Source organism: Pyxicephalus adspersus, chromosome 3 (genome assembly GCF_032062135.1).
Source record: "Pyxicephalus adspersus chromosome 3, UCB_Pads_2.0, whole genome shotgun sequence".
In the NCBI taxonomy this organism is placed as follows: domain Eukaryota; kingdom Metazoa; phylum Chordata; class Amphibia; order Anura; family Pyxicephalidae; genus Pyxicephalus; species Pyxicephalus adspersus.
The window spans coordinates 94,279,105-94,303,165 of NC_092860.1; the positions used below are offsets into that span (position 1 = coordinate 94,279,105).

The window sequence follows — 24,061 nt, forward strand, 5'->3', positions numbered from 1 at the left end:
TCAATAAGCATGGACTAAAACCTTTTCATTTTTTTTATAGGTTCAAATCGTAAGAAACTGTTAGGGGTTAAACCCTTGTAGTAATAATTACCAGCACCTATTTTCTGGTATTTGAAAAGTTACTTAAACAGACTGAAAAACATTTCCGAGATGTTTTAACCTAGCTTATTCTTTCTGGGGTCAAAAACGTTTTTTTTTTATTATCTGGTTTTACAAACATTATGTCCTATTGGGTACCGTTGTATTCTCATAGAAAAGTCACAATTCCATACTTTACCCATATAAAGAACAGCAGATTAAAATGTAATAGTCTCATAGAGTTAAATACTGTATGTCCATGAAGGCACCAGAAGAATGTTCGAGCATTCAAAATAGAAATAGCTTTAAATATTATAGTGTAACTGTTACAATAATATTCTGTTTAAATATAGGGGCATATACTTTAAGAGAAAGCTATGCTCAACAAAAGCTAGGCAGGGGGCAATGAACAAGGCACTAGATTTGCCTGAGGTCTCTCTAGATATGATCTTCCCAGTATTGATTTTTACTTATTTTTGCAGTCTGCCACTGTGCAGGGTTTTGCCTCCTCATGTCAGAACATCAAGGGGAACATTGAGCGGCACAATAGTAACATTACAAAATTTCATTATAAAATTGATCAGTCTAGCACTAAGAGGCAGCAGTGCCTTAGATATTACACTGCAGATTTACAGCTATGAGGCTATTGGTTTTGCAGTGTCTAGGTTTTTCACATACATTACCAGGGAAATTACCTAATATTTTTAAAACAGAAATCAGGACAAAAAGTACTTTTATACTGCTTAGTTACACTGAACATTTTTAAATGTTCCCTGAACGAATTCTGGGCATTAGAACCCAGAGATCATGCCGAGGTGGCAGCTAAAATTTAGCAGTGGCAGCTTGTGTCAGTTAGCCTGATAATAAATATTTTCCTAATTGACATACCAAATAATTCCTGTACATTAGTCTTTTAATAAAAACCCTTTTTAGGTAGATTGCAACAAATACATTAAGATGTAAATGTACACATTTTTTGTGTTGTAATAAATGTGTTCTCTATATTTTATATTTAGTTACTTAAATTCTTACAAACAAACGCTGCAGCCAGAAGGTGTCATCTTTAAGATAATGGCTTTGGTGTCTGGTAATGAAGCCCCCAACCTACATTTGATCACTGTGTCAGAGCTGATAGAATATTCACATGACCCAATCTATCAGTGATAGAGCCACCAGCTACACTTAAGTTTTGGGGAAAAAATGTATATACATGTTCCTGGAATGACACATACTTTTCAGCAAAGTGATGGACAGGAATGGGGTTATTGAACAAATCTATATATCAAAATCTGGTCTGTTAATAGAGACTAGTTAAAATTGTAACTGTTCGAGCACAAAGTCGAGTCAAATACCGGCCAGTACATTATTTTAACAAAAGTCAATCTCTGCAGACCTTGCATTGATCTGATTCATGTTTCTTCTTCAATACATTCTGTTTTACAACAGTGGTAGCCCTATTGCTTTAAATAGGAAATGTTTTATTTAAGGAATACTTAAAAATTTACTTTTTGAATTTGTTCGTCTATGCAAAAAGTTTAGAAAATCCTATTAAAATTGTGTAGCATATGCTTCATAAATGTTTTTTTAATATTCTTGGTATGACATTAAATTCTTTCATAGCTTGATTATTTTTTTTCAGCTGTAACTTATTTTGATCATTATTTTATGTTGTAGATTTCGAAGAGGATCAAGAGAGAATAGAAAGAAGACTAGCTTATGTTGCAGACCACCTAGGATTTAGCTGGACTGGTAAATATTTTAATTGCCATCCATCTATGTTATATTTTCTCAACCTAATAGGAGATACCAGTAAGAGATATTCTGAACAAAGGCATAGTATACATAGAGATAGAAAAATATGTCAACATTCAATTTTTGTGCTTGGTATATAAAACTTAGGGGCATATTGTTATTACTAATAATATTAATGGGGAGAAGGCAAATAACCTACCAGTATGTTTTTGGGATGTGGGAATACACTGAAGTGCCCATAGGAAAAACAGGGAGAACTTACAATTCTCATGCAGATAGTGGTAGGGCCAAGATAGGAACCTAGAATTGTATTGCTGCAAGTGCTGGCCCACCTCGCGTATGCAAATGGATACAATCATGCAAACACTAATTTTTATTGTTCGCTTTTTTAGTTTTCAATCCACATACCTTCATAAACTGATGAAGTACTAAAAATTTTTGAAGCTGGAGTAATCTCCAATATTCTTAAGAACATAGAAGGCCGTGGTATAAAATAGACTGATTTAAAGCTTGCTTTTTTATTATTACAGTCCTGAAATTAAGGATGTCAAGTCTGTTTTATTGGACACAACCAAACATGAAAATGTAAACAGCATAAGGGGTTCACTTGTAGTACTTGTATACTTAATTTGTGGAACCTCCATTTACATTACTGTGAGTAATATTTTAATTATATGAAGAGACTGGTAGATGAGTCAGACTGACTATGCATGCATTGGATATTGCAATATGGAAAACTCACTTGCCAAAATTCCCCACCCACCTTTCAGTTTTCCAGCTCCTTTTATTACATTGAAGAATACAATGGAACAAAAAAGCAAGCAGGGAAAGTCAAAACCTCTCCTTTTAGCCACAAAAGGTTTAAGGCCCTGGAAATTAAGTTCAGAGATCTTATTACCATTGCATCAATTGTGAAAATGAATACTTAAATTATTTTCAGTGATTGTCTAAAAGGCACTATTTCTGTGGGGCACTAACTTTTGGAGTCACTGGATAAAATTGATTTAAAGGTTTTTATTACAGTTTCTTTTGTTTAAGCAAGTTCTTTTGAATTTTTGTAATGTAGGACGTTTGTAAAAAGCTGTGAACAATTTATTTTTATTAGTTTTTTACCCATTGCCTACTAGTATTGCTCTTGGGGCTGTGTGAGGTTCTGAAGACAGGACCTGTGAAATCCTGCAGGAGTGTGAGAGTTTTAAATCCAGTTCCAGTTAGGGGATAAAAGGTTTGCCAATAGTTAATGACACTCTAAAACCACTTAAACAGTTGTGGCTGTACACAGGTTTTGCTGAAATATGTTCGATGTACTTTGAATTTCTAATGCCTTGCTTCCCTGCTTGGTGGCCTTGCAGCTAGGCAGCACATGTGGGAGGCTTTATTAGTATTAATAAACAGTATTTATATAGCGCCAACATAATATGCAGTGATGTATATTAAATAGTGGTTGCAAATGACAGACACAGACAGAGGAGAGGACTCTGCCAGAAAGGGCTTACAATCTAAGGGGTGGGGAAACAGCATACATTTGGAGCAGGGGTGCCCACACTTTTTTGGCTTGTGAGCTACTTTTAAAATGACCAAGTCAAAATGATCTACCAACAATAAAAAGTTGGACATAATAACTCCTTTGCGTAGTAGAGTTTATTTTGAAAGGCAGGTCTTCATGATCTACCAGTAGATTGCAATCCACCTGTTGGGCACCCCTGATTTGGAGGATGTGGATGTGGGATATGGATCGGTGGGTAAGTAGTGAGTGTTTTAGGAGACTGAAGAAGACGGGTAGGAAATTTTGAAAAGATGGGTTTTGAGTGCTCTTTTAAATGAGCTGAAAGTAGGAGCAAGCCGAATAGCATGTGGAAGACCATTCCAGAGTGTTGGGGCAAGGTTATGAGAGAGGAACTCATTAGCAGGTCATTGAGGGAGCGGCTAGAAGTGTTTTTTTCTATAACTTAATAGGCATGAAGTTGTTCTGTCTTTGAGCTATGAAATACAGGAAAACCTTTTTTCTTTGTAATTTAAAATATTCAGTGATTTGGTAAGTATTAACAAACTATTTGAAGATTGTTTTATCCACAAATACTTCTAGATAAAGTTTGCATATACACACAATCTGGACCACAACCACTAGGTGGCAGTAAACATACACTGTACAGAATGTCACTCAAATCCAATTTATAAATAATATATATTATTTATATATATTATATTTTTCAATTTTTTCAGAGCTAGCCAGGGAGTTGGATTTCACAGAAGAGCAGATTCACCAAATTCGAGTTGAGAATCCAAATTCTTTACAGGATCAAAGCCATGCTCTTTTAAAATACTGGCTTGACAGAGATGGAAAGCATGCAACAGGTAAACTATGTGGTCATTTAGATGACAAATATTAATATATACTATATGTAAAATTTCACTTAAAAACATAAAAAAAAAAAATTATACCCTTATACCCTATAGGTACCCTATACAAAGTATATTAAACTGACATAGTTCCGACAACCCACTAAACCACCTTGAATCCTAGGTCCGGGCTGTACAAGGGGTCTCAGCTAAGCCATGTCTCATTCAGCTGTTTAAACTGTTTAACTGAGTAATCTGCTTTTAAATACCACCGGGTCCCGGCCACGCCGCTGCTCGCATCAGCAGTGAGATGCGAAGCACAATGCAGGACATCTGCATTGTGCTTCACATCTCGCTGCAGATGCGAGCAGCAATAGCGAATTCCGGGGATGACCACCCAGGTCCCGGCCACGCCGCTGCTCGCATCTGCAGTGAGATGTGAAGCACAATGCAGAAGTCCTGCATTGTGCTTTGCATCTCTCTGGAGATGCAGAGCAGCAGCTCCAGCTTCGGGGTGAGGCGGGACGGGACATCCCCACTCGCATTACCCGCGAATGCGAGTAGTAATGTATTAGGGGGTGTGTCCGGGCGGGAAATTTGAAAGCAGATTACAATGTAATCTGCTTTTAAATGGTTTTTACAGTACAAAAACACCACACAACTTGAAATAAAAATAAAAGTACATTTTTAATTTTATATTTTATTTTAAGATTACATTGTTGTCTATTATTTCATTATTTTTTAAAATTATTATTTATAATTATGTATTATTTTATAATTTATGATTTTAATATAATAAATAAATATAATTATCATACCAGGGAGTTACTCCTAAGAATTACAGGCCCACAATTTAAACAAAAATTTCTATGCAAAAAAAATAGGATCACTTTTTGCATTAAAAAACTGACGCTAGGGGGGTTAATGTAGGAATATTAGTAGTGGTTGTGGCAAATGAAAGTAGAATAATACTACAAAGCCCATGAAACTAGTCTCTGTTGTGCTATAGCAATATTGCATTTTATTTTGATCCTGGAGTTCTGTTACAGTTTGAAAGTTTGCTTTAGATTCCTCTTTTACTTTACCATTGTAAAATAATTTTGTTTTTGCTAAAACACAGATGCAAGTTTAAATCAGTGCCTCACTAAGATTAACCGGATGGATATTGTTCACCTGATGGAAACTTGTATGAATGAACCTATGCTACGGCATTCCAACCGTACATATGATGACATGGAGCAGACAATTACATTGGACCATAGTGAAGGCAAGTGGCCACACCAATTTATTTTATAAAAACAAAAGCAACTGTATTTGTTAGCACATTATTTTAGTAATTTCTTTAATATTTATCTGTTTCTATTAGATTTTAAAAAAGGTAGTACACCTTGCAGGATAGTACTGAATAAATCAACTCAAGTCAAATAAAATACTAATACTTTTTCCAAGTATATTTGAGTGACTGCATGATGTCTTGTTTTGTGTTCTCCCTCCTGATACAGACAGGGACACTGGAGAAGGAGGAGAGGACCCTGCCCAGAACAGTTTACAATCTAAGAAATGGGGAAGCAGCAAAACAATGGCCCTAATTTATTAAAGCTCTCCAGAACTGGAGAGGATACACTTTCAACAGTGAAGCTGGGTGATCCAGCAAACCTGGAATGGAATTCCTAAAATTATTTGTTAGCAAATCTTTTCAATCCTGGACCAGATCCATTCCAAGTTTGCTAAATCACCTAGCTTCACTGATGAAAGTGTATTCTCTCCAGCATTGGAGAGCTTTAATAAATCTATTAATAAATTGTGTGGTGCTTCCCCATCTCTTAGATTGTGAGCTCTTCTGAGCAGGGTCCTCTCCTCCTCCAGTGTCACTGTCTGTATCAGTGTGTAATTTGCAACCCCTATTTAATCTACAGCGCTCTGTAATATGTTGGCACTATATAAATCCTGTTTATTATTAATAATAATTTTCACATGAATGAATTCTGCCTTTTTTATCTTCTTAGGCTTTTCTGTTCTTCAAGATGAATTCTGCAGCCCACAGAAAAAATATGTCATTGATCACTCTGTAGGCAAGGAGAGAGGTGAACACCCTCCCCTAGTGTCTGAGGAGGATGTTTCAATCAGTTATTCACCCTTGCATGAAAGTTCAGCAAGGCCTGAAGATGATACATCTGTTGCAGAGATGATCCGACAGCTGCAGAAAGAGAAGGTGGAAGCAGAGTTCAGGGAACCCCAGCAATTATCAAGGACCTTATCTTCTGAACATGAATATCTGTAAGATTTTGGCACTTACCATCAGGCCACATTTGTTTATATAGACCAATATGGTGTATTTTTTTTTTTTTATAGAAAACATATTCATTATTCATGTAGTCAGCTGACGTCAGTACAGTTGAATGTAATTGCAGTGAGATACAAGATTTCACTTTTTTTATCTTTGCTGTTAGCACTGCCTTTTAAAATAAGTTTTGTGTTGACGACTTTCAACAATATGTTTAGTAACAGGTAGAAGTTGTTCAAAAAATTGTTATTTTAAAACCAACTTTATTATATCAAAATATGCCTCTAAAGTTGACTCTTGTGTGTCTGAACATCTTGGTTTTTTTTAATAGTTTTGGCTAAACAATTTAACACAAGGGCTCTTTACAGGATTGGCTTACCAAAATTTGAGTTTTCAGTGAAATATGAAATGTAAGGTCCAATTCTCTTTAGGATACTAAAGTCCCAAAGTCTGTCTGGCACCCAGAGTCATCCTTATCTTGCATCTATTTTTAAAGAAAAAAATAATTTGTTTTTTGCCCCATTGACAGAATTAAAATAAGAGGTATTAAATGTTAGAGTTCTCACTACCAGAGGAAGCAATATCCTCCAGTTAAAACACTTGTTGGTTTTGGTGATGACTGTCAAAGGTAGGATTTCCACTCTTCTTTTTTTTTTGTGCCAAGGATAAAAACAAATAAATAAAAAAATGTTGAAATCTCCAGCCCCAATGTCTAAAGTCACTGAGTTCTCATCTGCGGAGCCGCAGAGCAAATGGGTGGGGATCCGCCATGTGTACTTGAAGGGGAGTTCCCGGTGCCCTGCAAATTTACCAGACATGACATGAAAAAAACAAACAAACTGTTCAGTTCTTAGAGTCATGAAATGACCACAATGTTACTGATAGGAACCATGTGAAAAGAAGGTTTTTTATTATTTTGTTAATGGAAAGCTAAATAAATAATTTTATCTTAACAAAATATCATATTAAAATGTAGCTTTAAGTAGAGGTCAGTACATTATACATTTCGGATTTCTTTCCATATCTCTAGTATATACCGTAGCTGACATGTTGTATAATGCTTTTGTATAATAGTTATCGCTATTAAATGATCCAGCACTATGTTAATGAAGAAAGAATTGAAATAATTGTCTTATTTTTGTCTCTAGTGTTACATCCCCTGATTTAGATAAAAATGTACAAGAAACAACAGACAACTCTCTGCACTTCAAGGAAGTCCCCCATTCTTCTAATGGCACTTCAGAGGAGTTAGGTAGACCTGGTTTTGAGACTCCTGTGTCTGATCAGCAAAACAGTTCCCCCATTGTGCAGGAGCCAGATGAATTGTCAGAACAGGAGGACTGTGCTGCCAGCAAAAGTGACCTATTTATTGTGGAGTCATCAGATGAGCAAGCTGAGAAAATAGAAAAAATTTCTGAATACAAGTCATTGGATTCATTTGAAAAGGTAAGGCTACACTGATATTTATGTATGGGACATATAATCAGGACATGTCTGAACATTTATATTGTAGCAATTTTTTTTCATGGCCTTTAATGAATTTATGGATGAAAAATGTTTCTTTTTAATTGTATTATAAATGAAAACAGAGCCTTTTCTCGAAAAGCGACTAAAGCTGTTATATAGTGATCATCATACAGCAAATGTAGAAATAAAGTATTATGCAAACATACAGTATATAATCAGTGAAGTGTACATACATCTGATATGCCATATAGTAAGGAATCTTCAAATGCCAACTTTGTCTCTTTGCCCACATTTTAAAAGTACATTTTATTTTAGATTGGATTTAGATTCACTCAATTTATCAGATGGGAAATCAATTAAAAGTAAAAATATTGTCTTTGTGTACCAAGCCAAACATGGCTTGTTTTCCACAGATGTGATGACCTTCCATTTAGCATTTAGAACAGTCCATATGTAGTCACATCAATGCATATCTTAATGACAAGACATCGGCATTATGCTACTCTGTCTACTTCTTTTCATTGTTTCCCATAACAAATGTTATACATATGTAAAAGACTTTTACAAATTGTAGATTGTTTGCTGATAGCTAAAGCAGAACTCTATCCAAAGTGGATTTTTCTGTTCTGGTAGGGTTTAATACCCAGCTGTGTCTTATCTGTGGTGCCAACAGGGAGCTGTTCTCCATGCTGTGGTCCTTCTGTGACAGCCATAACCTTTCTGAGAGTTAAATCTCTTGGTTTCTATTATTAAAGCAAATTCCATACATAATACACTAAGAGTTAGGTGACACCATACTGCAATAAAGTTTTGCAAAGTTTTCTGGGAACTTGGAGAAAAGTTGACCCCACCCCAACCTTCACCAGTAGTGTAAAAATCCATCAAGGGTGGAGTTCTGTTTTAAAGAGCAAAATTACATGGGGTCTCATTTATAAAACTGAAGGAAAGGAAAAAAAATATTACTGCATTCATTCACTTAACAACACTTGAATTTCAGTTGTTGAGGATAATGCTTCCACTTTCCTTTCCTTTAGTTTGTATACAGGAGAGCCATAGGTTTATCATAGATCTAGAATAGTAAATAGAGTACAACTTCCATACCTCCACCAGGACCTAGCAGAGGAGTTAGGTGAGCTAGAGACCAACTCAGATGAGGACGAGATGGTAACTACCAGAGTCGTTCGCCGACGTGTCATTATCCAGGTACTAAGTGTTTAACTCCTGCACGTCCCTGTACCAGACACTGCAGAGTCCTGGTTACACTTGCAGAGAGCTACGTCAAAAATGATCTATACAATAACATGGCTGTTTGCATGTTTTCCTAACTAATGCATGTCCAGTCTGTTTGAATACTTAGCACCAGCCATCAGTACCAATAGGAAAAGTAGATTCTTATTAGCTTTCTCACCTTACCTTCCAAAGTGCAGGCATGAGACCAGCAGAAGATTGGCTCTTTAGCCATAGATGGTATAATACTGCACCTTGACTGAAGGCCCCATGCATGCACTTAACACTTTTTTTTTGCAGATTTGCTGTCAAAGTTTTGTTGTTAGTATTTTTATTCATTTTTGGTACCATGGATAAACTAATCCTGATACTATTTATCTGAATAACAAGAGATTTTGGTAAAGGCTATCTTTTTTGCATTAGGCCGACAATATGCCTGACATTCTCCCTGAAACAGTGACTGAGGAGCAGTATACAGATGAGCATGGCCACATTGTGGTAAAAAAGGTACGTTAATCTTCAATATAATAAACATATATATTTTGGCATAATAATAAATAGGGAAAGCTAGATTTAAAACAAAACTTTTAATCTGCATACTGATTAGGAGATTAGAAAGGACTGGACTGGACAGGATTTCTTCATGATAATTAACAAAAATACATCTGTTTCATTCAAAGCAAAACATGGTTTCCTTTCTGCCCACATAGGTAACTCGTAAAATTATTAGAAGATTTGTTTTACCTGATGGCACAGAGAAAGAAGAAGTAATGACACAGGGGGCTGCTCAGGAGCCAGTGACAGTTGACGAGGGAGATTCTGTCTCAAAGGTTGTTAAACGAACTGTGCTCAAGAGTGACAGTGAACAGTCTGAGGTAAGTTCAGAAAAGTAGTGTGACAACGCTACAAAATGATTTCCTTTGTTAGAATACTTTTCTGTAATGATAGTGAATTCCTAATAATGACTTCTAAAAAGAACTCACATGATTACCCAATTGATTTTCTTCTCATTATCTCTTGGCAACTAGAATTGTAGAAGTATATGGGTATCCATGTATAAGTATATGGGATAATGCACAACATAAAAAAAGCATAGAGATGATTATGTTTATTAAATTGGTAATATTATGTTTTATGACTTTTTTATTGTGTTTATTATACTGGTAAACTTGTATTTTATCCTTGAGCATTTACTAAAATAACCCCACCCTTTTAATAATTCCATTATAATTAATAAAAATAAAGTGACACTGGGAATTTCCAGTAACAGAGAAGTCCTAACTTATGGAGCTCGTGTTTGTTAAAAATATATGATCTGTTGGTTTAACAAGCAGAAATCACATGGCTGGAGATAATATATATCTCTTGTCTTTTTGACATAGCATAAAGAACACAATGTATTCACATTGTTTTTTTTTATTGCAATTGGTTTTCTAGAAATTAAGTATAGAAGATTGAATATTGGCAAACTATGGTATACCTTATCTAACTATTACAACGCATTTCTAGGGGTAAACTGACCTAAACTGCTAGTTCAGTCATGAAACATACATTCAAAGTCAACGCGGATAAAGACCATGTGATCCATCATGTGTGCTGATTTTTTTTTTGTTTTGTTTTTTTTAAGTAGGTAGGTTTGTGTAAGAGATCTGTACGTACACAAGCACCTTTACCTTTGTTTCTGTTGATTTTGTAAACTACATTTTCTCACAGTTCCATGCAGAAAATATTCTGGGAACCCAACAACTATGCCTAAGTGTAAAACTTGAAACAAAAATAAAGTATGAGCCAGAATTATTGTGCTATTTATACATTTTATCCAGGAAATGCATTACATTTTCTGCTATAACAGTATTCTTCTTTGGGGTGGACCCCATGTTCCTTAAGTGGCCGTGCTGTTTATAATTTATCGGAGTGCCACAATTACTGCATTATCCTGTGGGTCTGTTTTGAACTCTGCAATTAAAATTTGTTAACACATGGATGATAATAATGCATTCATGTTTGTATAGCCAATGCGATGCTTCAGGATTTGGGTACCTATTTAGAACTTATAAATAAATATTCTTACCTATCACCTATATCATCATAACATTCTATTTGGATGCTTTTATTGATTCTATTGGGAGTCATTGCAACCTTTTACATATACAAGAATTAGTCATTTGAGACCTCCTATGTGCAGGACAACATTATGAAAATACTTTTGGACTTTCTTCCACAGAGATAAAAGAACTAAGCTAATGACTAATGCAGCTTTTTTTGGGCCAATCAAAATGCATACAGCAGTAAATACATTTATCTAAAGGTAAAAAAATACATTGTGTCACCAGATTTCACTCTCTGAACCCGGAGTTTCATCATCAGTATTCGAAGTTGAACCTGTGGAAGGACGTAAGGTCAGCAAAGTTGTGAAGACCACCATGGTCCAAGGAGAAAGGACAGAAAAGTATCTTGGAGACCTTAGTTTAGCATCAGATCTACCATCAGCCAAGGATGATTTTGAACAGGTATTATGGTAGTAACCCTAGCTTTTGCTAAAAGTTCACTTGTAAGTAGAACATAGTCTTGTTTTCTACTTCCTCAGCTACCTTATTATGTCTCCTATATTTAATAAGGTGACAAAATCTTATTAGGTGCTTCTGCCTAGTGCATAGATATTTCCGCTTCTACATACATACTGCTGTATATATTCATAACTATAGATTTGTAGCAAAGGCTTTACTGTTAGAGTTTCTAAGTAGAGCTTAGTCTGCTTCGGCTGATTTATCTACTAGAGTTACTTTCTGCTGTCTGGGTTTGTCCTGGAAGGTTAAAAACAAACAACATGGTAGATCACTGTGCAGATTTTCATTAATCTTTGTCCCAAATGAACAATAGTTTCAACATAATGATTGTAATTATTCAAAAAAAAAAAAAACATAAAGACCAGTGTAAAAAATTGTGATATTTAAAAAAATTCAAGCAATCCTTATGTGCAATCTGTTCATTAAGTTGACAACATCCAGGGGGATACATTCTTTGTATATTGACAAGGCTAATATTTATCAATATCCCAGAATAGTTAGTATTCCAGAAATGTCACTGCTGTGCTCAAGGTTCAATATAAATATATACACAATATTAAAAAATTGGCATCTATTTTGGAGTAGTCATTTCACATCTGCACCTCAAACAACTTCTTACGTCCTCTGAAAAAACAAGTGTGAAGTCTGATTCTTATTAGTAGTAGTAATAAAACTAAAATTGGTACTGCTTCATGCTGTTCTTTTCCGGATAAGAGTCCAGAAATGCTCACATGATGAAATGCTGATTTCTGGCTGCTATGTGACATAGTGGGTCAGCATGACAACTACAGGACTAGCAATTTCAGAAGAAAGTGTCGGCACTGACAACCTCAGTGATTCATTTAGCATAGGTTTACTGTCATGCTAGCTGATGAAATAAAACATTACTTTTCATTTTCTTCTTTTTCAGCTTTCCAAATTTGTTCAGCTGGTTAAATAAAATATTCATATAGATTAAGCAGAAATGATTGTGTAATCTTAGATCTGCATAAGATATCACAACATATTTTATATGTTTTGTGAATAGGAATTTTTATGTAAATGCCGATGCTTTTTTTTATATGTCATTGTTGCATCAGTGTTCTCAAGCTTGAGTGAGTCCATAGCAACATGTCCTGACAGTTGTCTGTCTTTTCTATTTTTCTAAAGTATCCTGACCCTCTGAATATGGAGGAACAAATCATAAAAATAAGCCATAAATATTTAAGTGAATCTGTCATTACAGAAACACGGGTGTTTACTTTTTCCTGTCTGTCATGTATATATTATGGCTTTACAACATATTAAATTACTGACTCAGAACAAGCATAAATTAACAAAGTCCCAAGTCCCAAAATGCATGATCATATGCATGCTTGGAGTTTGTGATAGACTAAATAGTGAAAACCATGCAATAAACTTCCACACATCCATGCAGCTTGCAGTTATAAAAAAACAACATCAGGAGAATGGAAATCAAACATAGTCATAAACTGTAGTTGACATGTCACATTAGGAAAATATATATAGATCAACTCTTGGAAGACAGTGTGCAAATAAGCCAGTATTTGAGGTCATATGTTCTTCGGAGAAATGCAGAAAAAAAAACTTTTTTGTCTTTATTTAGGTACACACAAACGACAGTTAAGTAAACAAACATTCAGCAAAGCCAAGTTACTTCGGCTGCGTACACACGTGCAATAATTGTCGTTGGTAACCAACAATCAATGACAGATTGTTCGGTAATTGTTAACAAGAAAGTGTGCCATGACTGGTCAACGTCGCTGATGAACGAGGAATCTCGCTGGAAACAAACGAACGTCCCGGCGGATCTGATTGGGCGCTGATCGTTCGTAATCGATTGTGTGTACGGTCGTTCAGTGATTGTGTATTGTTCTGTGATACACTTTCCCCTGTACATGTCACTTCCTGCATTGTTTGAATGATTGTTCAAAAGATCGCATCTAGCATGTGCATTATTGGTGGATTATATTTGAATGATTGTATCGTTACCGCATGTACACAATTGTGCACAATACGATCGTTCAAAATAATCGGGAATAACCGTTGACCGTTTGTTTTTAAAGGATAATTATTGCACGTGTGTACCTAGCCATTGTGTGTATACTGATATATAAAAAGGATAACAAAACATAAACAGAATCTCTGGATAAACCACATTAGGATCATTCATGGATCCTATTAAGGAATAGATAAAATCCTGGTCCTGTCATGTATGTGTTCTCAGTGGGGTATAAAAAGAGAGAGGGAAGATAGCATAAGGGAAACGGAGGGGAAGAGCAAAGATGAATATATGGAGGATATTAAAAGACATACAAAGGAGATTAAAAAAAAAATAAGTAGGGGGCATAGGAATTAAAGTAAAGGTCCCACTTAGGTTAGAGTTTGAGATGTCTCTGATGGGGTGGTGTATACAACATATTTGTGTTGTGTTAACACATTCAGGTTATGCCATAAATAACATTTTTGTGTTCATTTGCATAGATGGCCTAATACTTTTTTTGCATTCTCAATGTATTACAATATACCATTACAGTTAATTTACAAAATACATTGTGGAGTGGATGGTAATGGCCTGCACTACAAGTGCACTGGGAGAAGTTGTTTTGGTGGGATCCAATTATAACTACACACAGTTAATATATAGTGACGACATATTACACAGTGCTGTACAAAGTCCATAGTTATGTCACTAGCTGTCCTTCAAAGGGGCTCACAAACTAATGCCCCTACTATATTTATATGTCTTTAATGCAGTCTAGGGTCAATTCTTTGGGGGAAGCCAATTAACCTTACTGCATGTTTTTGGAATTGGGAAGAAATGGTCAATGGTAGAAGTTTGCGTTAGGACTGCCAAATGGGCAGCATGCCTAAATGTCATAATTAGGTACAATTAATCAAGTTCAAAAAAAGTAAGCCTCCCATAAAAGAAATACGCATCTAAATTAGAAAAGTTAGAAAAATAAATGTAAGTGTCATTTGAATTACATACATGTGACAGTTTACTGGCAAATCTTTAAAGTTCTAAATGAAGAAGACTTAATCACAATCTAGTTCACCGTGTGCGTTTCTTAGTTCTTAGGCAGAGGAGAGGCTTTATTTTCTATAACTTTCTGTTAAAGCTTTTGTGAAAGGTCTTGTTTAAAATACATGCTTATGTGTTGAATCTAAATTATTCAGAATATTACCAAAATATAATAAGTGATGTCTGCACAGAGTTAGGGATTTTTTCCAGTGTGGAAAGGATTTGTTTATAGCCTGATACAAAGCATACCAACCACACAGCAGTATGTTGTCTTTTTTTTACAGTGCTCTTTGTTTTTCCAGGCTCTAATCTATGCAGGTGGAGATGTAAGGGTTCACCTGCCCAATTTAATGGAAACACAGATTACCAAAGAGGATGGATCTGTTATTAAAAGGTTTGGGCTGGCATGGCACCAATATTAATAGATTGCAGTGGAACTAACAAAAACTATTGCCAGTTCCCAGGAATAGATCCTACATGTAGGATTATTCCAGAATACAAAATAACTTGCTCCACACAAACTAAAACGAAATGAAACTTGTGTAATAGTTGAATACTTTACTAAAATGAAGTAACATGATTTTTATTATATATGATTTTTATTATATTTATGATAAATATTTAAAATTACATGTGCCTAGTTGAAAATCATTGTGTGTGTTTAAATATATGTATATACTGTGTGTATGTGTGTGTATGTGTATATATATATATATATATATATATATATATATATATATATATATGACATAAAAAACAGTTGACAATCAAAAATCCAGCAACCTCCAGACCTAAGGTGTGCCGGATTTTCGAAAATTCCAGATTTTCTTTTTAATACTTACCTCCACACAGAGGCCAGCCTTCCTCTCGCAGCATCCCAGACATCTGGCACAGTTCCAGGGAGCAGGCAGCGGGGAAGTCAACGTGTATTTAGTTAAGCAGCAAGACCTAATGGCTGTTTCTGCAGAAAGCGCCATCCAAACATTAGTGGCTTTCAACTGTTAGTGGTTTTCAGCTGTATTGAAAATGTGATCTGGAATTTATGCTGGTCGTATTTTCAATTGTCAACTGTATATATATATAATATATTTTCACACAGGTATATATTGTTATATAATTTTTGCATACTATGAAATCATAGAATTTGCACATTCCCAAAAATTCTAATTATTTGACCTGGTGATAACACAGCTAATGTTATCCAGGGAACAACACAGTTATGCAAAAAATATAAATTCCACCTAAATACCTTTGCCAAGTTCTTAGTTGTGTACAATGTTACAGCCAAATGGCGTAGAGTTGCATATGCTGGAGTCTGTGTGGGGTGCTGTGTAAATTTTCCCTTTCTGCCTAAGCTTGGGTATAAAGAACTTTAAAATATATTTGATACATTTTGATTGCTAAAGGTTAGGAGCCTACCGTGGGTATGTTTTGTGCTCTCTTAAATTATACACAAGTAAGTTAGTTGCCCAACCACCTGGTCACAAACAACATGATGAAGTGTGAACTACAGCTATACATGGACAAAAAACCTGAGATGGTATTCTGTGCATCATACATACATTCAGGGCTTAGTTTTTAGGAAGACTGCAGTGTATCTTTAAAGTGGAACTTTTAAAAGTGGAAATGGCTAAATACACATACAGTATTTAAACTATTTTGCCTGCCAGTTGGATTTAACATGCTGTTGGGTCATGTAGCACATTACTACTCTGCTGCACCACTAGAGGCGCTCCAATAAAAAGTTTTTTGACAGGAAGATATATGTGTGTGTTATGTTTTATTGTAATTATCAGTCCTACTTATATGCATTCATTTAAAATGTTTGATGCTGTTTCTGTGCGAATGTTGCTGGGATAAATTACTCACTTGTATCTCCTTAGGGCTTTAGTGGAGGGATGCCCTTGCTGCAGCTGCCAAATCTGGTCTTCCCTCCAGAGATTTATCTTTTTCCTTCGAGTGTATTCTCTATAGTATAAAAGAAAAAAAAAGACTACAGGGAGGCTATCACCCTTATGTAATGCTGGCTGGAGGAAAATTTGGTTACATAGATTTTTGTTCTGGTTCCCTACAGATATAGAAAGTTGTCATTTTTACAAAACATAGCATATACATTTACCTAATTCTGCACAAGTTGACAATCAAAAATCCAGCAACCTCCGGACCTAAGGTGCGCCGGATTTTCGAAAATTCCAGATTTTCTTTTTTATACTTACCTCCACACAGAGGCCAGCCTTCCTCTCGCAGCATCGCAGACATCTGGCACATTTCCAGGGAGCAGGCAGCAGGGACATCTCAGCATGTATTTAGTATAGTAAGCAAGACCTAACAGCTGTTTCTGCTTAGCAGCATCATGAAAACATTAGTGGCCAAACAGTGTAATGCAGTTCCTGTATTAAAAAAATGCGATCCGAAATGAATGCCGGGAAACTAAAGGACCCAGGTTATTGGGTGACCGGATTTTCGATTTGTCAACCTGTATATGTGAGATTATTCAGAGTTATCCAAAATTTTATGTAAGCCATGTTGTCAGTGCTTATCAGTGAACCCAGGTTGTGATAGCATTAATAAATCATATATTATTTGATGATATAAAATCTTTGGTGACAGCAGAGAGATGTAATCACCATCAGCTTTGTACTGAAGAGGTGATGTGAGCTCATTATGAAGCAGATGAGTCCCTGTTGTCTGTGTAAAGTAATAACCCAACACTTATGCAATCCCTAAAGCATTGTCTTTCCAAAGGGTATAATTGTCTACAACAGCAATGTGATGCAACCTGGTTTGAGAGATTTATGGAAAAACAAACATCTAAATGAAAATCCTACTTAAAATTCATCTCCAAATCCTCCTTAATAGGAGCTATCTGGAACACCACTCAAGCCTACATAGTAAATATTAGAGATGACAAGCTATTGGCTGATTAATTAACAAAATAAATAGATGTTTTTTTAGATGTGCTTGGTTCTCAGACTACTGAGCATTTAGTGCAGCTTTGCAGATGTAAAACTGTACTCTCCTGTTCAGGTGCATGTATTTGAACAGCTAAGTATATGCAAACATATATTAACAAAACATATAAGCAGAGTCCATCTAAACCCAAAATTGTAGAAGGCACATTAGTTTAGAAACAAAGTGGTAGACAGACTATCTGTTTCATAGGCCAAATGTTTTTCTGTCTGAATTTAGGTGGGGTCAGGTCTATTAAATGCAACCATGAAACTGTTTTACTAAACTTCTTCAAGACTGAAAAAATAGACTATCATGGGAGAACTTGGGGGATCCAACAATTCTGGAATGGATTTAGTCCAAGATTGAAAAGATTTGTCAAATAATAGCAAAGAACTTCAACTTCAACTTCAAGAAATTCATCCCAGGTTTTCTGGATCACCCATGTTCTGCCATGATAGTCTATCTTCTCCAGTCTTGGAGAGCTTTAAAAAATCTAAAGTAGGAAGAACCATGCTGGACTATATTAATCCAGCGTCTGTGCAATACAGTAGAAACCATGTGCCTACTTGAGGAGGGGCAGAATTTAGGAAGTAGATTTTTAGCAATTATAGGTGGTGAGCAACTGTCTGACCTTATTCTGTTAACAGGAAACTAAAAAACACAAAAGGTCTAGGCTTTGTATGAATGTCAGACAGCTATAGCCATGCACAGGTACACAACAAGTTGTTGAGTTAGTGAAGTGTAGTTCCAAAGGTAATACTCGTTTAATTTTGGGTTTAGCTAGACCTTAATGTATAACCTATGTAAGGAAGACAGTAGTGCACGTATTTAGGGCATGCTTACATCTTTCTAAAAACCTGTTGTTTGGTTGATCAGTCACTTGGACATGAAGATAAATTGTATTGCTTTCCTTCCATATATAATATAATTTTTTTTACTTTTTTACTTTTACTTAAGCTTTAAGTCCTCAGCAGTATATGGAATATATGGCTGCTGAATTCCAGACTACTGTTAAAACAGAGGCTAAGTGGCTTTTAGTGCTGCCTATCCCAGCAAAGAAATCATCTATCTATGCTGAAAAATCTTTCTTTGACTTAAGGTGCTGTCCATTTCAACCCTCCAGGGTTTTCCCGGATTATGAACTGTTTCAAAGATTTATCACCTTTTCAGAATATACATATTATTTGTCTTTTTACTTTTCAGAACACTGATGAATAAAGCTAGAACACAGAAGAGGACTGTGGTGAAGGACCAGCATGGGAAACATGTTTTCGTTGAGCATTTGGAGGATGTTCCTGAAGCTTTTCACAAGGATTCCCTCCATACTGACCTCCAGCAACTTCTCACTCGCTTCTGTGGTGAAGACTGTGAGCAAGAAGCCAAATGAGAGGCTGCTAAACCACACTTACAACACATATCTGTAGTCAGTATGCAAACGATACATTCTGCTCACGCATAAGGGCCACAAGTGACTGCTGCTGGGTGACACTGGCACTCCTGTTCTGCAAACGTAAACAAAATGATCAGCTTTGTGTGTCTGTCTGTAAATGCAAAGATTATTTGTGACCAAAGATAGCATCCCATTGGATGGTATATTCATTTTGTCATTTATCCTTCCATTTCAAATAAGTTGAATTTGACCTTTTTCTCCTACATGTTAGCTTCGTCCACAGGCCTCTTCATAGTGTCTGCCATGGCAAATTTAAAAAAGGATGGACCTGACAGTGCTACTTTTACAAAGTGAAAGTGCTTGGATTAGAAGATTTTAGACTCATGCAGGCCTTGACTACACTTTGCTTTGCGGAAGGCAAAGTAATGAATGAAAGTGACTGTTCAGAGACTAAGGATTGTTTGAGGCATTCAGAACAGGATTCAAAGTGTCAACATACAACCATTTAAGCTCCAGGTTACTCATCTGTCTATGAATGGTTATAAGACATCAGTGAAGTTTCCTGAAGCTAAAAAGTAATCAAATATCCAATCTGCTAGCTGCTTATATAAAGGCATACACACATAATCAAGTTATTCTACACTGGACTTGTAGTAGAGTCACAGTTACTCTATAACAAATATACATGCTCCAGTCAATGCTTTAGCAGACCATATTGTCTTATAACTAGTGGAAATGTCTGCTGGTCATAGCACTGTAAATAATAATTATGGGAATAATATTTCCCTGGTTAAGTAAAATAATAATTAAAGTCACCGTGTTTATCAGGATTTCTTATGGCACATGCATGTGGCATTAAATAAAATGAAAAAAAACTCCTATAATCATGTGTTGACCTTGTAAACCCCCCTTAGCACTGAGCAAGCAGTTTTCACAAAATGTGTCCTCTTCTATTTCTGTACTTTATTTTTATGTCGAAAAGTTGAAGACACAAAGCAGGTTTCAGTTCTATTTTTTATGTTTTTACATCGAAAACTAATCCTTAAAAAAATGGCTATACCATTTATGCACTTTTTTTTTTAAAAGAAGGGATTATGAAAAAAAGGAAATATTTTTTGTCTTATGTACCTTATTCTTGTGGTTTAAACTCTAGCCTTTTAACGTACAAATATAAATATATATATATAAATAAATGCATATAAGCACTATACATTTTAAACCCATTTATTTAATGTAAGTAATGATTGGGGAGCAAACAAAGAACAAAACACACCATTAACTTACATGTTGCTAATTTATAAAAACCATGAACAAATATAAAATCAGATCAGGCCTATGCTCTTAGGGAATCAGGAAGGAAAAGACCCACCATGAGAGATGAATGTCAGTTGTATATGAATAGGATTTCTTTAATTTCCTTGTAAACAACAAAAACTAACAATTCTTTAATTTTTTTTTAATTAGGATGACCTACTGTGTAGCTTTATTTTATTTTTGGCACAAGCGTTGCTAAATTACTTTCTCAGTAGCCGAAGTGAGGTCATATACCATGAATAAAGAATTCTGCGGCTGTTCCAGTGTGTGACAAAGAAACATAAAATAAAAGTCCTGTTGTGCTACTTGCAGTGCAGATGATGTCTGTGTAACAGCATAATCACTTTTATGGGTTCTGATTCCTATTTTTTAAGTTCTGCTCTGTTACATAAAAATTAAATTTTACTACTGTGAGAGTTGGCATTAAAGTGGATGATTCAGCATCTTGTTCCCATGGTGATAACACTAATTTACTATATATATGAGGGCATGTCTTAGTTACAAATGGCGAAAAAAAACACACTAACAATACATAGCTGCAATGTGTACAATGGCTCATTTAATTAAATAAAGTGTTCAATGTAAAAACAAATTTCTTGTGTCTGTCTGGTAATCTGGTAACATTACAACGATGTATATTTATATATATATATATATATATATATATATATATATACATATACACAGAACCATATTTTTTAGGATAGTGTCCAATGTACAATGTGTTGAAAACAATCAGGAATCATCTGTTTACGTGTAAGATTATATTATTTTTAATAGATTTCATGAAAGCCAACATCTAATTAGGTATTACGAGTTAATGCAACTGATTGCTTTAAGCTGCCTTAAGATTAAAAATTACAGTTAACTACAAGTATTTGAAAGTTATGGCAACACAAAAAACATATTTTTAGCAAGGTGATGAGGGTTTATGTCCCAGTGCTCCCCTTTTCTTATTCAAGCACCACTGGGATGAGAAATGAAGGGAAATTATATCTAAGGTGGTCACACACAGGAATAAAAAACTAAATAGAAAAAATGTCAGCACTGGCAGTTCTTCAAATATAGCTTTTTTGTGGTCCTTTACCAATTAACACAATGGTCCTGATTTATTAAAGCTCTCCCAAGACTGGAAAGGATAGACTTTCATGGGAAAACCTGGATTACCTAGCAAACCTAGAATGGATCTGGTCTAAGACTGAAAACATTTGCCAAATAAATGATTTTAAGAAATGCATTCCAGGTTTGCTTGATCACTCAGGTTCTCCCATTATAGTCTTCTCGAGTCTTTGAGAGATTTAGTAAATCAAACCTAGTGTTTTAGGGGTGCAATAGTTCCTTTTGTGAAGACGACAAACAGAACTATCTTTTTTCTAATTGTTGCCTTGACAAAGGGGACCTTTGCTACCCAAAACACGGGGTCATTTGGTATGGAACTACTGTAAAGGGATGTGCAAAGAACTATGTGTGCTGGCATTTATCTACATTTTGCAAACAGCATGGTTGCCAAACTGGGCTTCAAAATGAGTTCTCTCACTGGCCGAGTGGGAATCGTGACATGCATCTATCCCATAGAATGGAGTTTAGGAACTCTGGGACACAAAAAGATAGGAATGGCTCCTAGTAAGTTACATACCTGGTATTATCATTTTTAAAGGAAGAGGTATTATTAGTCTGATGGTGCTTCATCCTAGCTGAGAAAGTAAAACCTCTACTAACATGTCTTGTGTCTGGTGAACTCTGTCAATGAACTTTGAATGTGTGACTGGTTCTAAACATTGCCTATATTTTACACTGTACATCACCCTGGAAGATGACAGCACTGTACAAAAAATGATAATATTATCACATCACCCACAATAAGTATACATAAAATAAAGTACCCCTCCCCTCACTGATCTGAACTAAACTTTCCTTGCCCTTTCACAGTTTAGTACTTAAAGAGAACCATGCTCCAGCTGTCATTCCTCTACATCCAGAGCCGCTCTTCTGTCCATTGACCCTTTACATATGTGGGCTGCTTCCAGACAAAGTAGACAAAGAATAGATTGAGCCCCATACAGGTAAAAAAAATAAATAAATTAACTTAATAACTCCTAGTAGGTAACAAAAGTGGTCTAGATTTATAATCTATATAATTTTTATATTTTTTTCCAAAGTCGATTTTAAATGGTTGTCATAGTACCCCCTAGCTTCTTAACATTGGAAGAGACAAATAGGATCTATTTATAGAGATCCAGCACTGGATTTTCACTAATACAGGCACAATGTCAACTTGATTTTGTTGCCTTCATGCCAATAATATGCATATTTATTTTACAAAATTTTATTAAGGATGTTCATTCTGTTGGATTTTTTTTCTGGAACTGCAAATTAACATTGGACATTTTAGAGCAGATATGTGCATCTGGAAATCTATTGTGCAGTGGAGTGTTACTCATTTTGAATGGCAACATAAAGAACACTTTCTATGCACCCCAATGCACAGATATGAGTTTATGTTGTAATGTAAATTGAGAAGTGCTGAAAAATGTAGCAGAAAGATCTCATCTCTGGAGGGTAACTGAGACTGCACATATTTTTTGGATTTACAGTTAGGTCCATAAATATTTGGACAGAGACATCTTTTTTGGTTTGATGATTTTGTTTCTGTATATTACCACAATTCATTTTAAATGAAACAACTCAGATGAAGTTAAACTGCAGACTCCTGGCTTTAATTCAGTGGGTTGAACAAAAAGATTACATAAAAATATGAGGAACTAAAGCTATTTTTTTTACACAATCACTTTATTTCAGGGGCTCAAAAGTAATTGGACAATTGACTCATAAAAAGGAGGAAACCCAGCATCTGGTGATGTCCATGAGTTCAAGACCACAGGCTGTCATTTCCAGCAAAGGGTTTTCAACCAAGTATTAGAAATTAACATTTTATGTTCAGCTTTTTAATTTGTCCAAGTACTTTTTAGCCCCTAAAATGAAGTGATTGTGTTAAAAAAGGCATTAGCACATTTTTATGCAATCTTTTTTGTTCAACCCACTGAGGTAAAGCTGAAAGTCTGCAGTTCAACTGCATCTGAGTTGTTTCATTAAAATTAATTGTGGTAATGTACAGGACCAAAATTAGAAAAATGTTGTCTCTGTCCAAATATTTATGGACCTAACTAGTATTTAAATTAGAATCCTCTGGGGTAGACAGTTCAAACAATTGCATTTTTAATAAAATATTGCATTTCTTTTTTTCATGCTTCCTTGTATATCATTAGTGCTGATCTGAACCTTTTTAGCATTATTAGCATTCCAGAGATGACTGCATTGCATTCCCCATGGTGAGTTTACTGATGTTGAACCATTCTTGTGTGGAAAAGACCATATGGACTCTCTGTTGGTCTGTTCAGGGCACTGACATATCAGGTATTATCTTTATGAGAGGATCACTATGTGATATTATAACCTGCAGATTTAATTATATTGAAAATTACATCAATATGTTAAATCCTTTATGAGATTCTAGAAACTGAATTTGCAAATACTTTACAGAGGCTCAGTCACCAGTGGGGATCTGTAATCATTCTAACATCTGTTCTTGAAATGTTATAAAAGTGAAGCCTTACTCCTCAAGGATTTTTTGACTTTTCATTATCTATATCCACGTCTATTTATTC

The 24,061-nt window shown here is 35.3% G+C and overlaps 1 protein-coding gene across 30 annotated transcripts in view; it reads left to right on the forward strand.

The window, feature by feature from the left end:
* The window catches only part of ANK2 (ankyrin 2), a 281,636-nt gene extending 260,648 nt beyond the window's left edge, over nt 1-20,988 (forward strand). For 23 of the 30 annotated variants that reach the window (XM_072405742.1, XM_072405741.1, XM_072405735.1 and 20 more), the window contains 11 exons: nt 1,753-1,827; nt 4,054-4,185; nt 5,291-5,437; nt 6,177-6,447; nt 7,603-7,900; nt 9,032-9,124; nt 9,572-9,655; nt 9,859-10,023; nt 11,482-11,658; nt 15,043-15,134; nt 18,896-20,988. In XM_072405742.1, coding sequence (XP_072261843.1) covers nt 1,753-1,827; nt 4,054-4,185; nt 5,291-5,437; nt 6,177-6,447; nt 7,603-7,900; nt 9,032-9,124; nt 9,572-9,655; nt 9,859-10,023; nt 11,482-11,658; nt 15,043-15,134; nt 18,896-19,079 — 1,718 coding nt within the window. In that variant the 3' untranslated portion in view covers nt 19,080-20,988. The remainder of the gene's footprint in view (nt 1-1,752; nt 1,828-4,053; nt 4,186-5,290; nt 5,438-6,176; nt 6,448-7,602; nt 7,901-9,031; nt 9,125-9,571; nt 9,656-9,858; nt 10,024-11,481; nt 11,659-15,042; nt 15,135-18,895) is intronic. The other 7 variants (XM_072405738.1, XM_072405753.1, XM_072405756.1 and 4 more) reach the window with 4 other exon arrangements.
* Nucleotides 20,989-24,061: the final 3,073 nt, after the last annotated feature.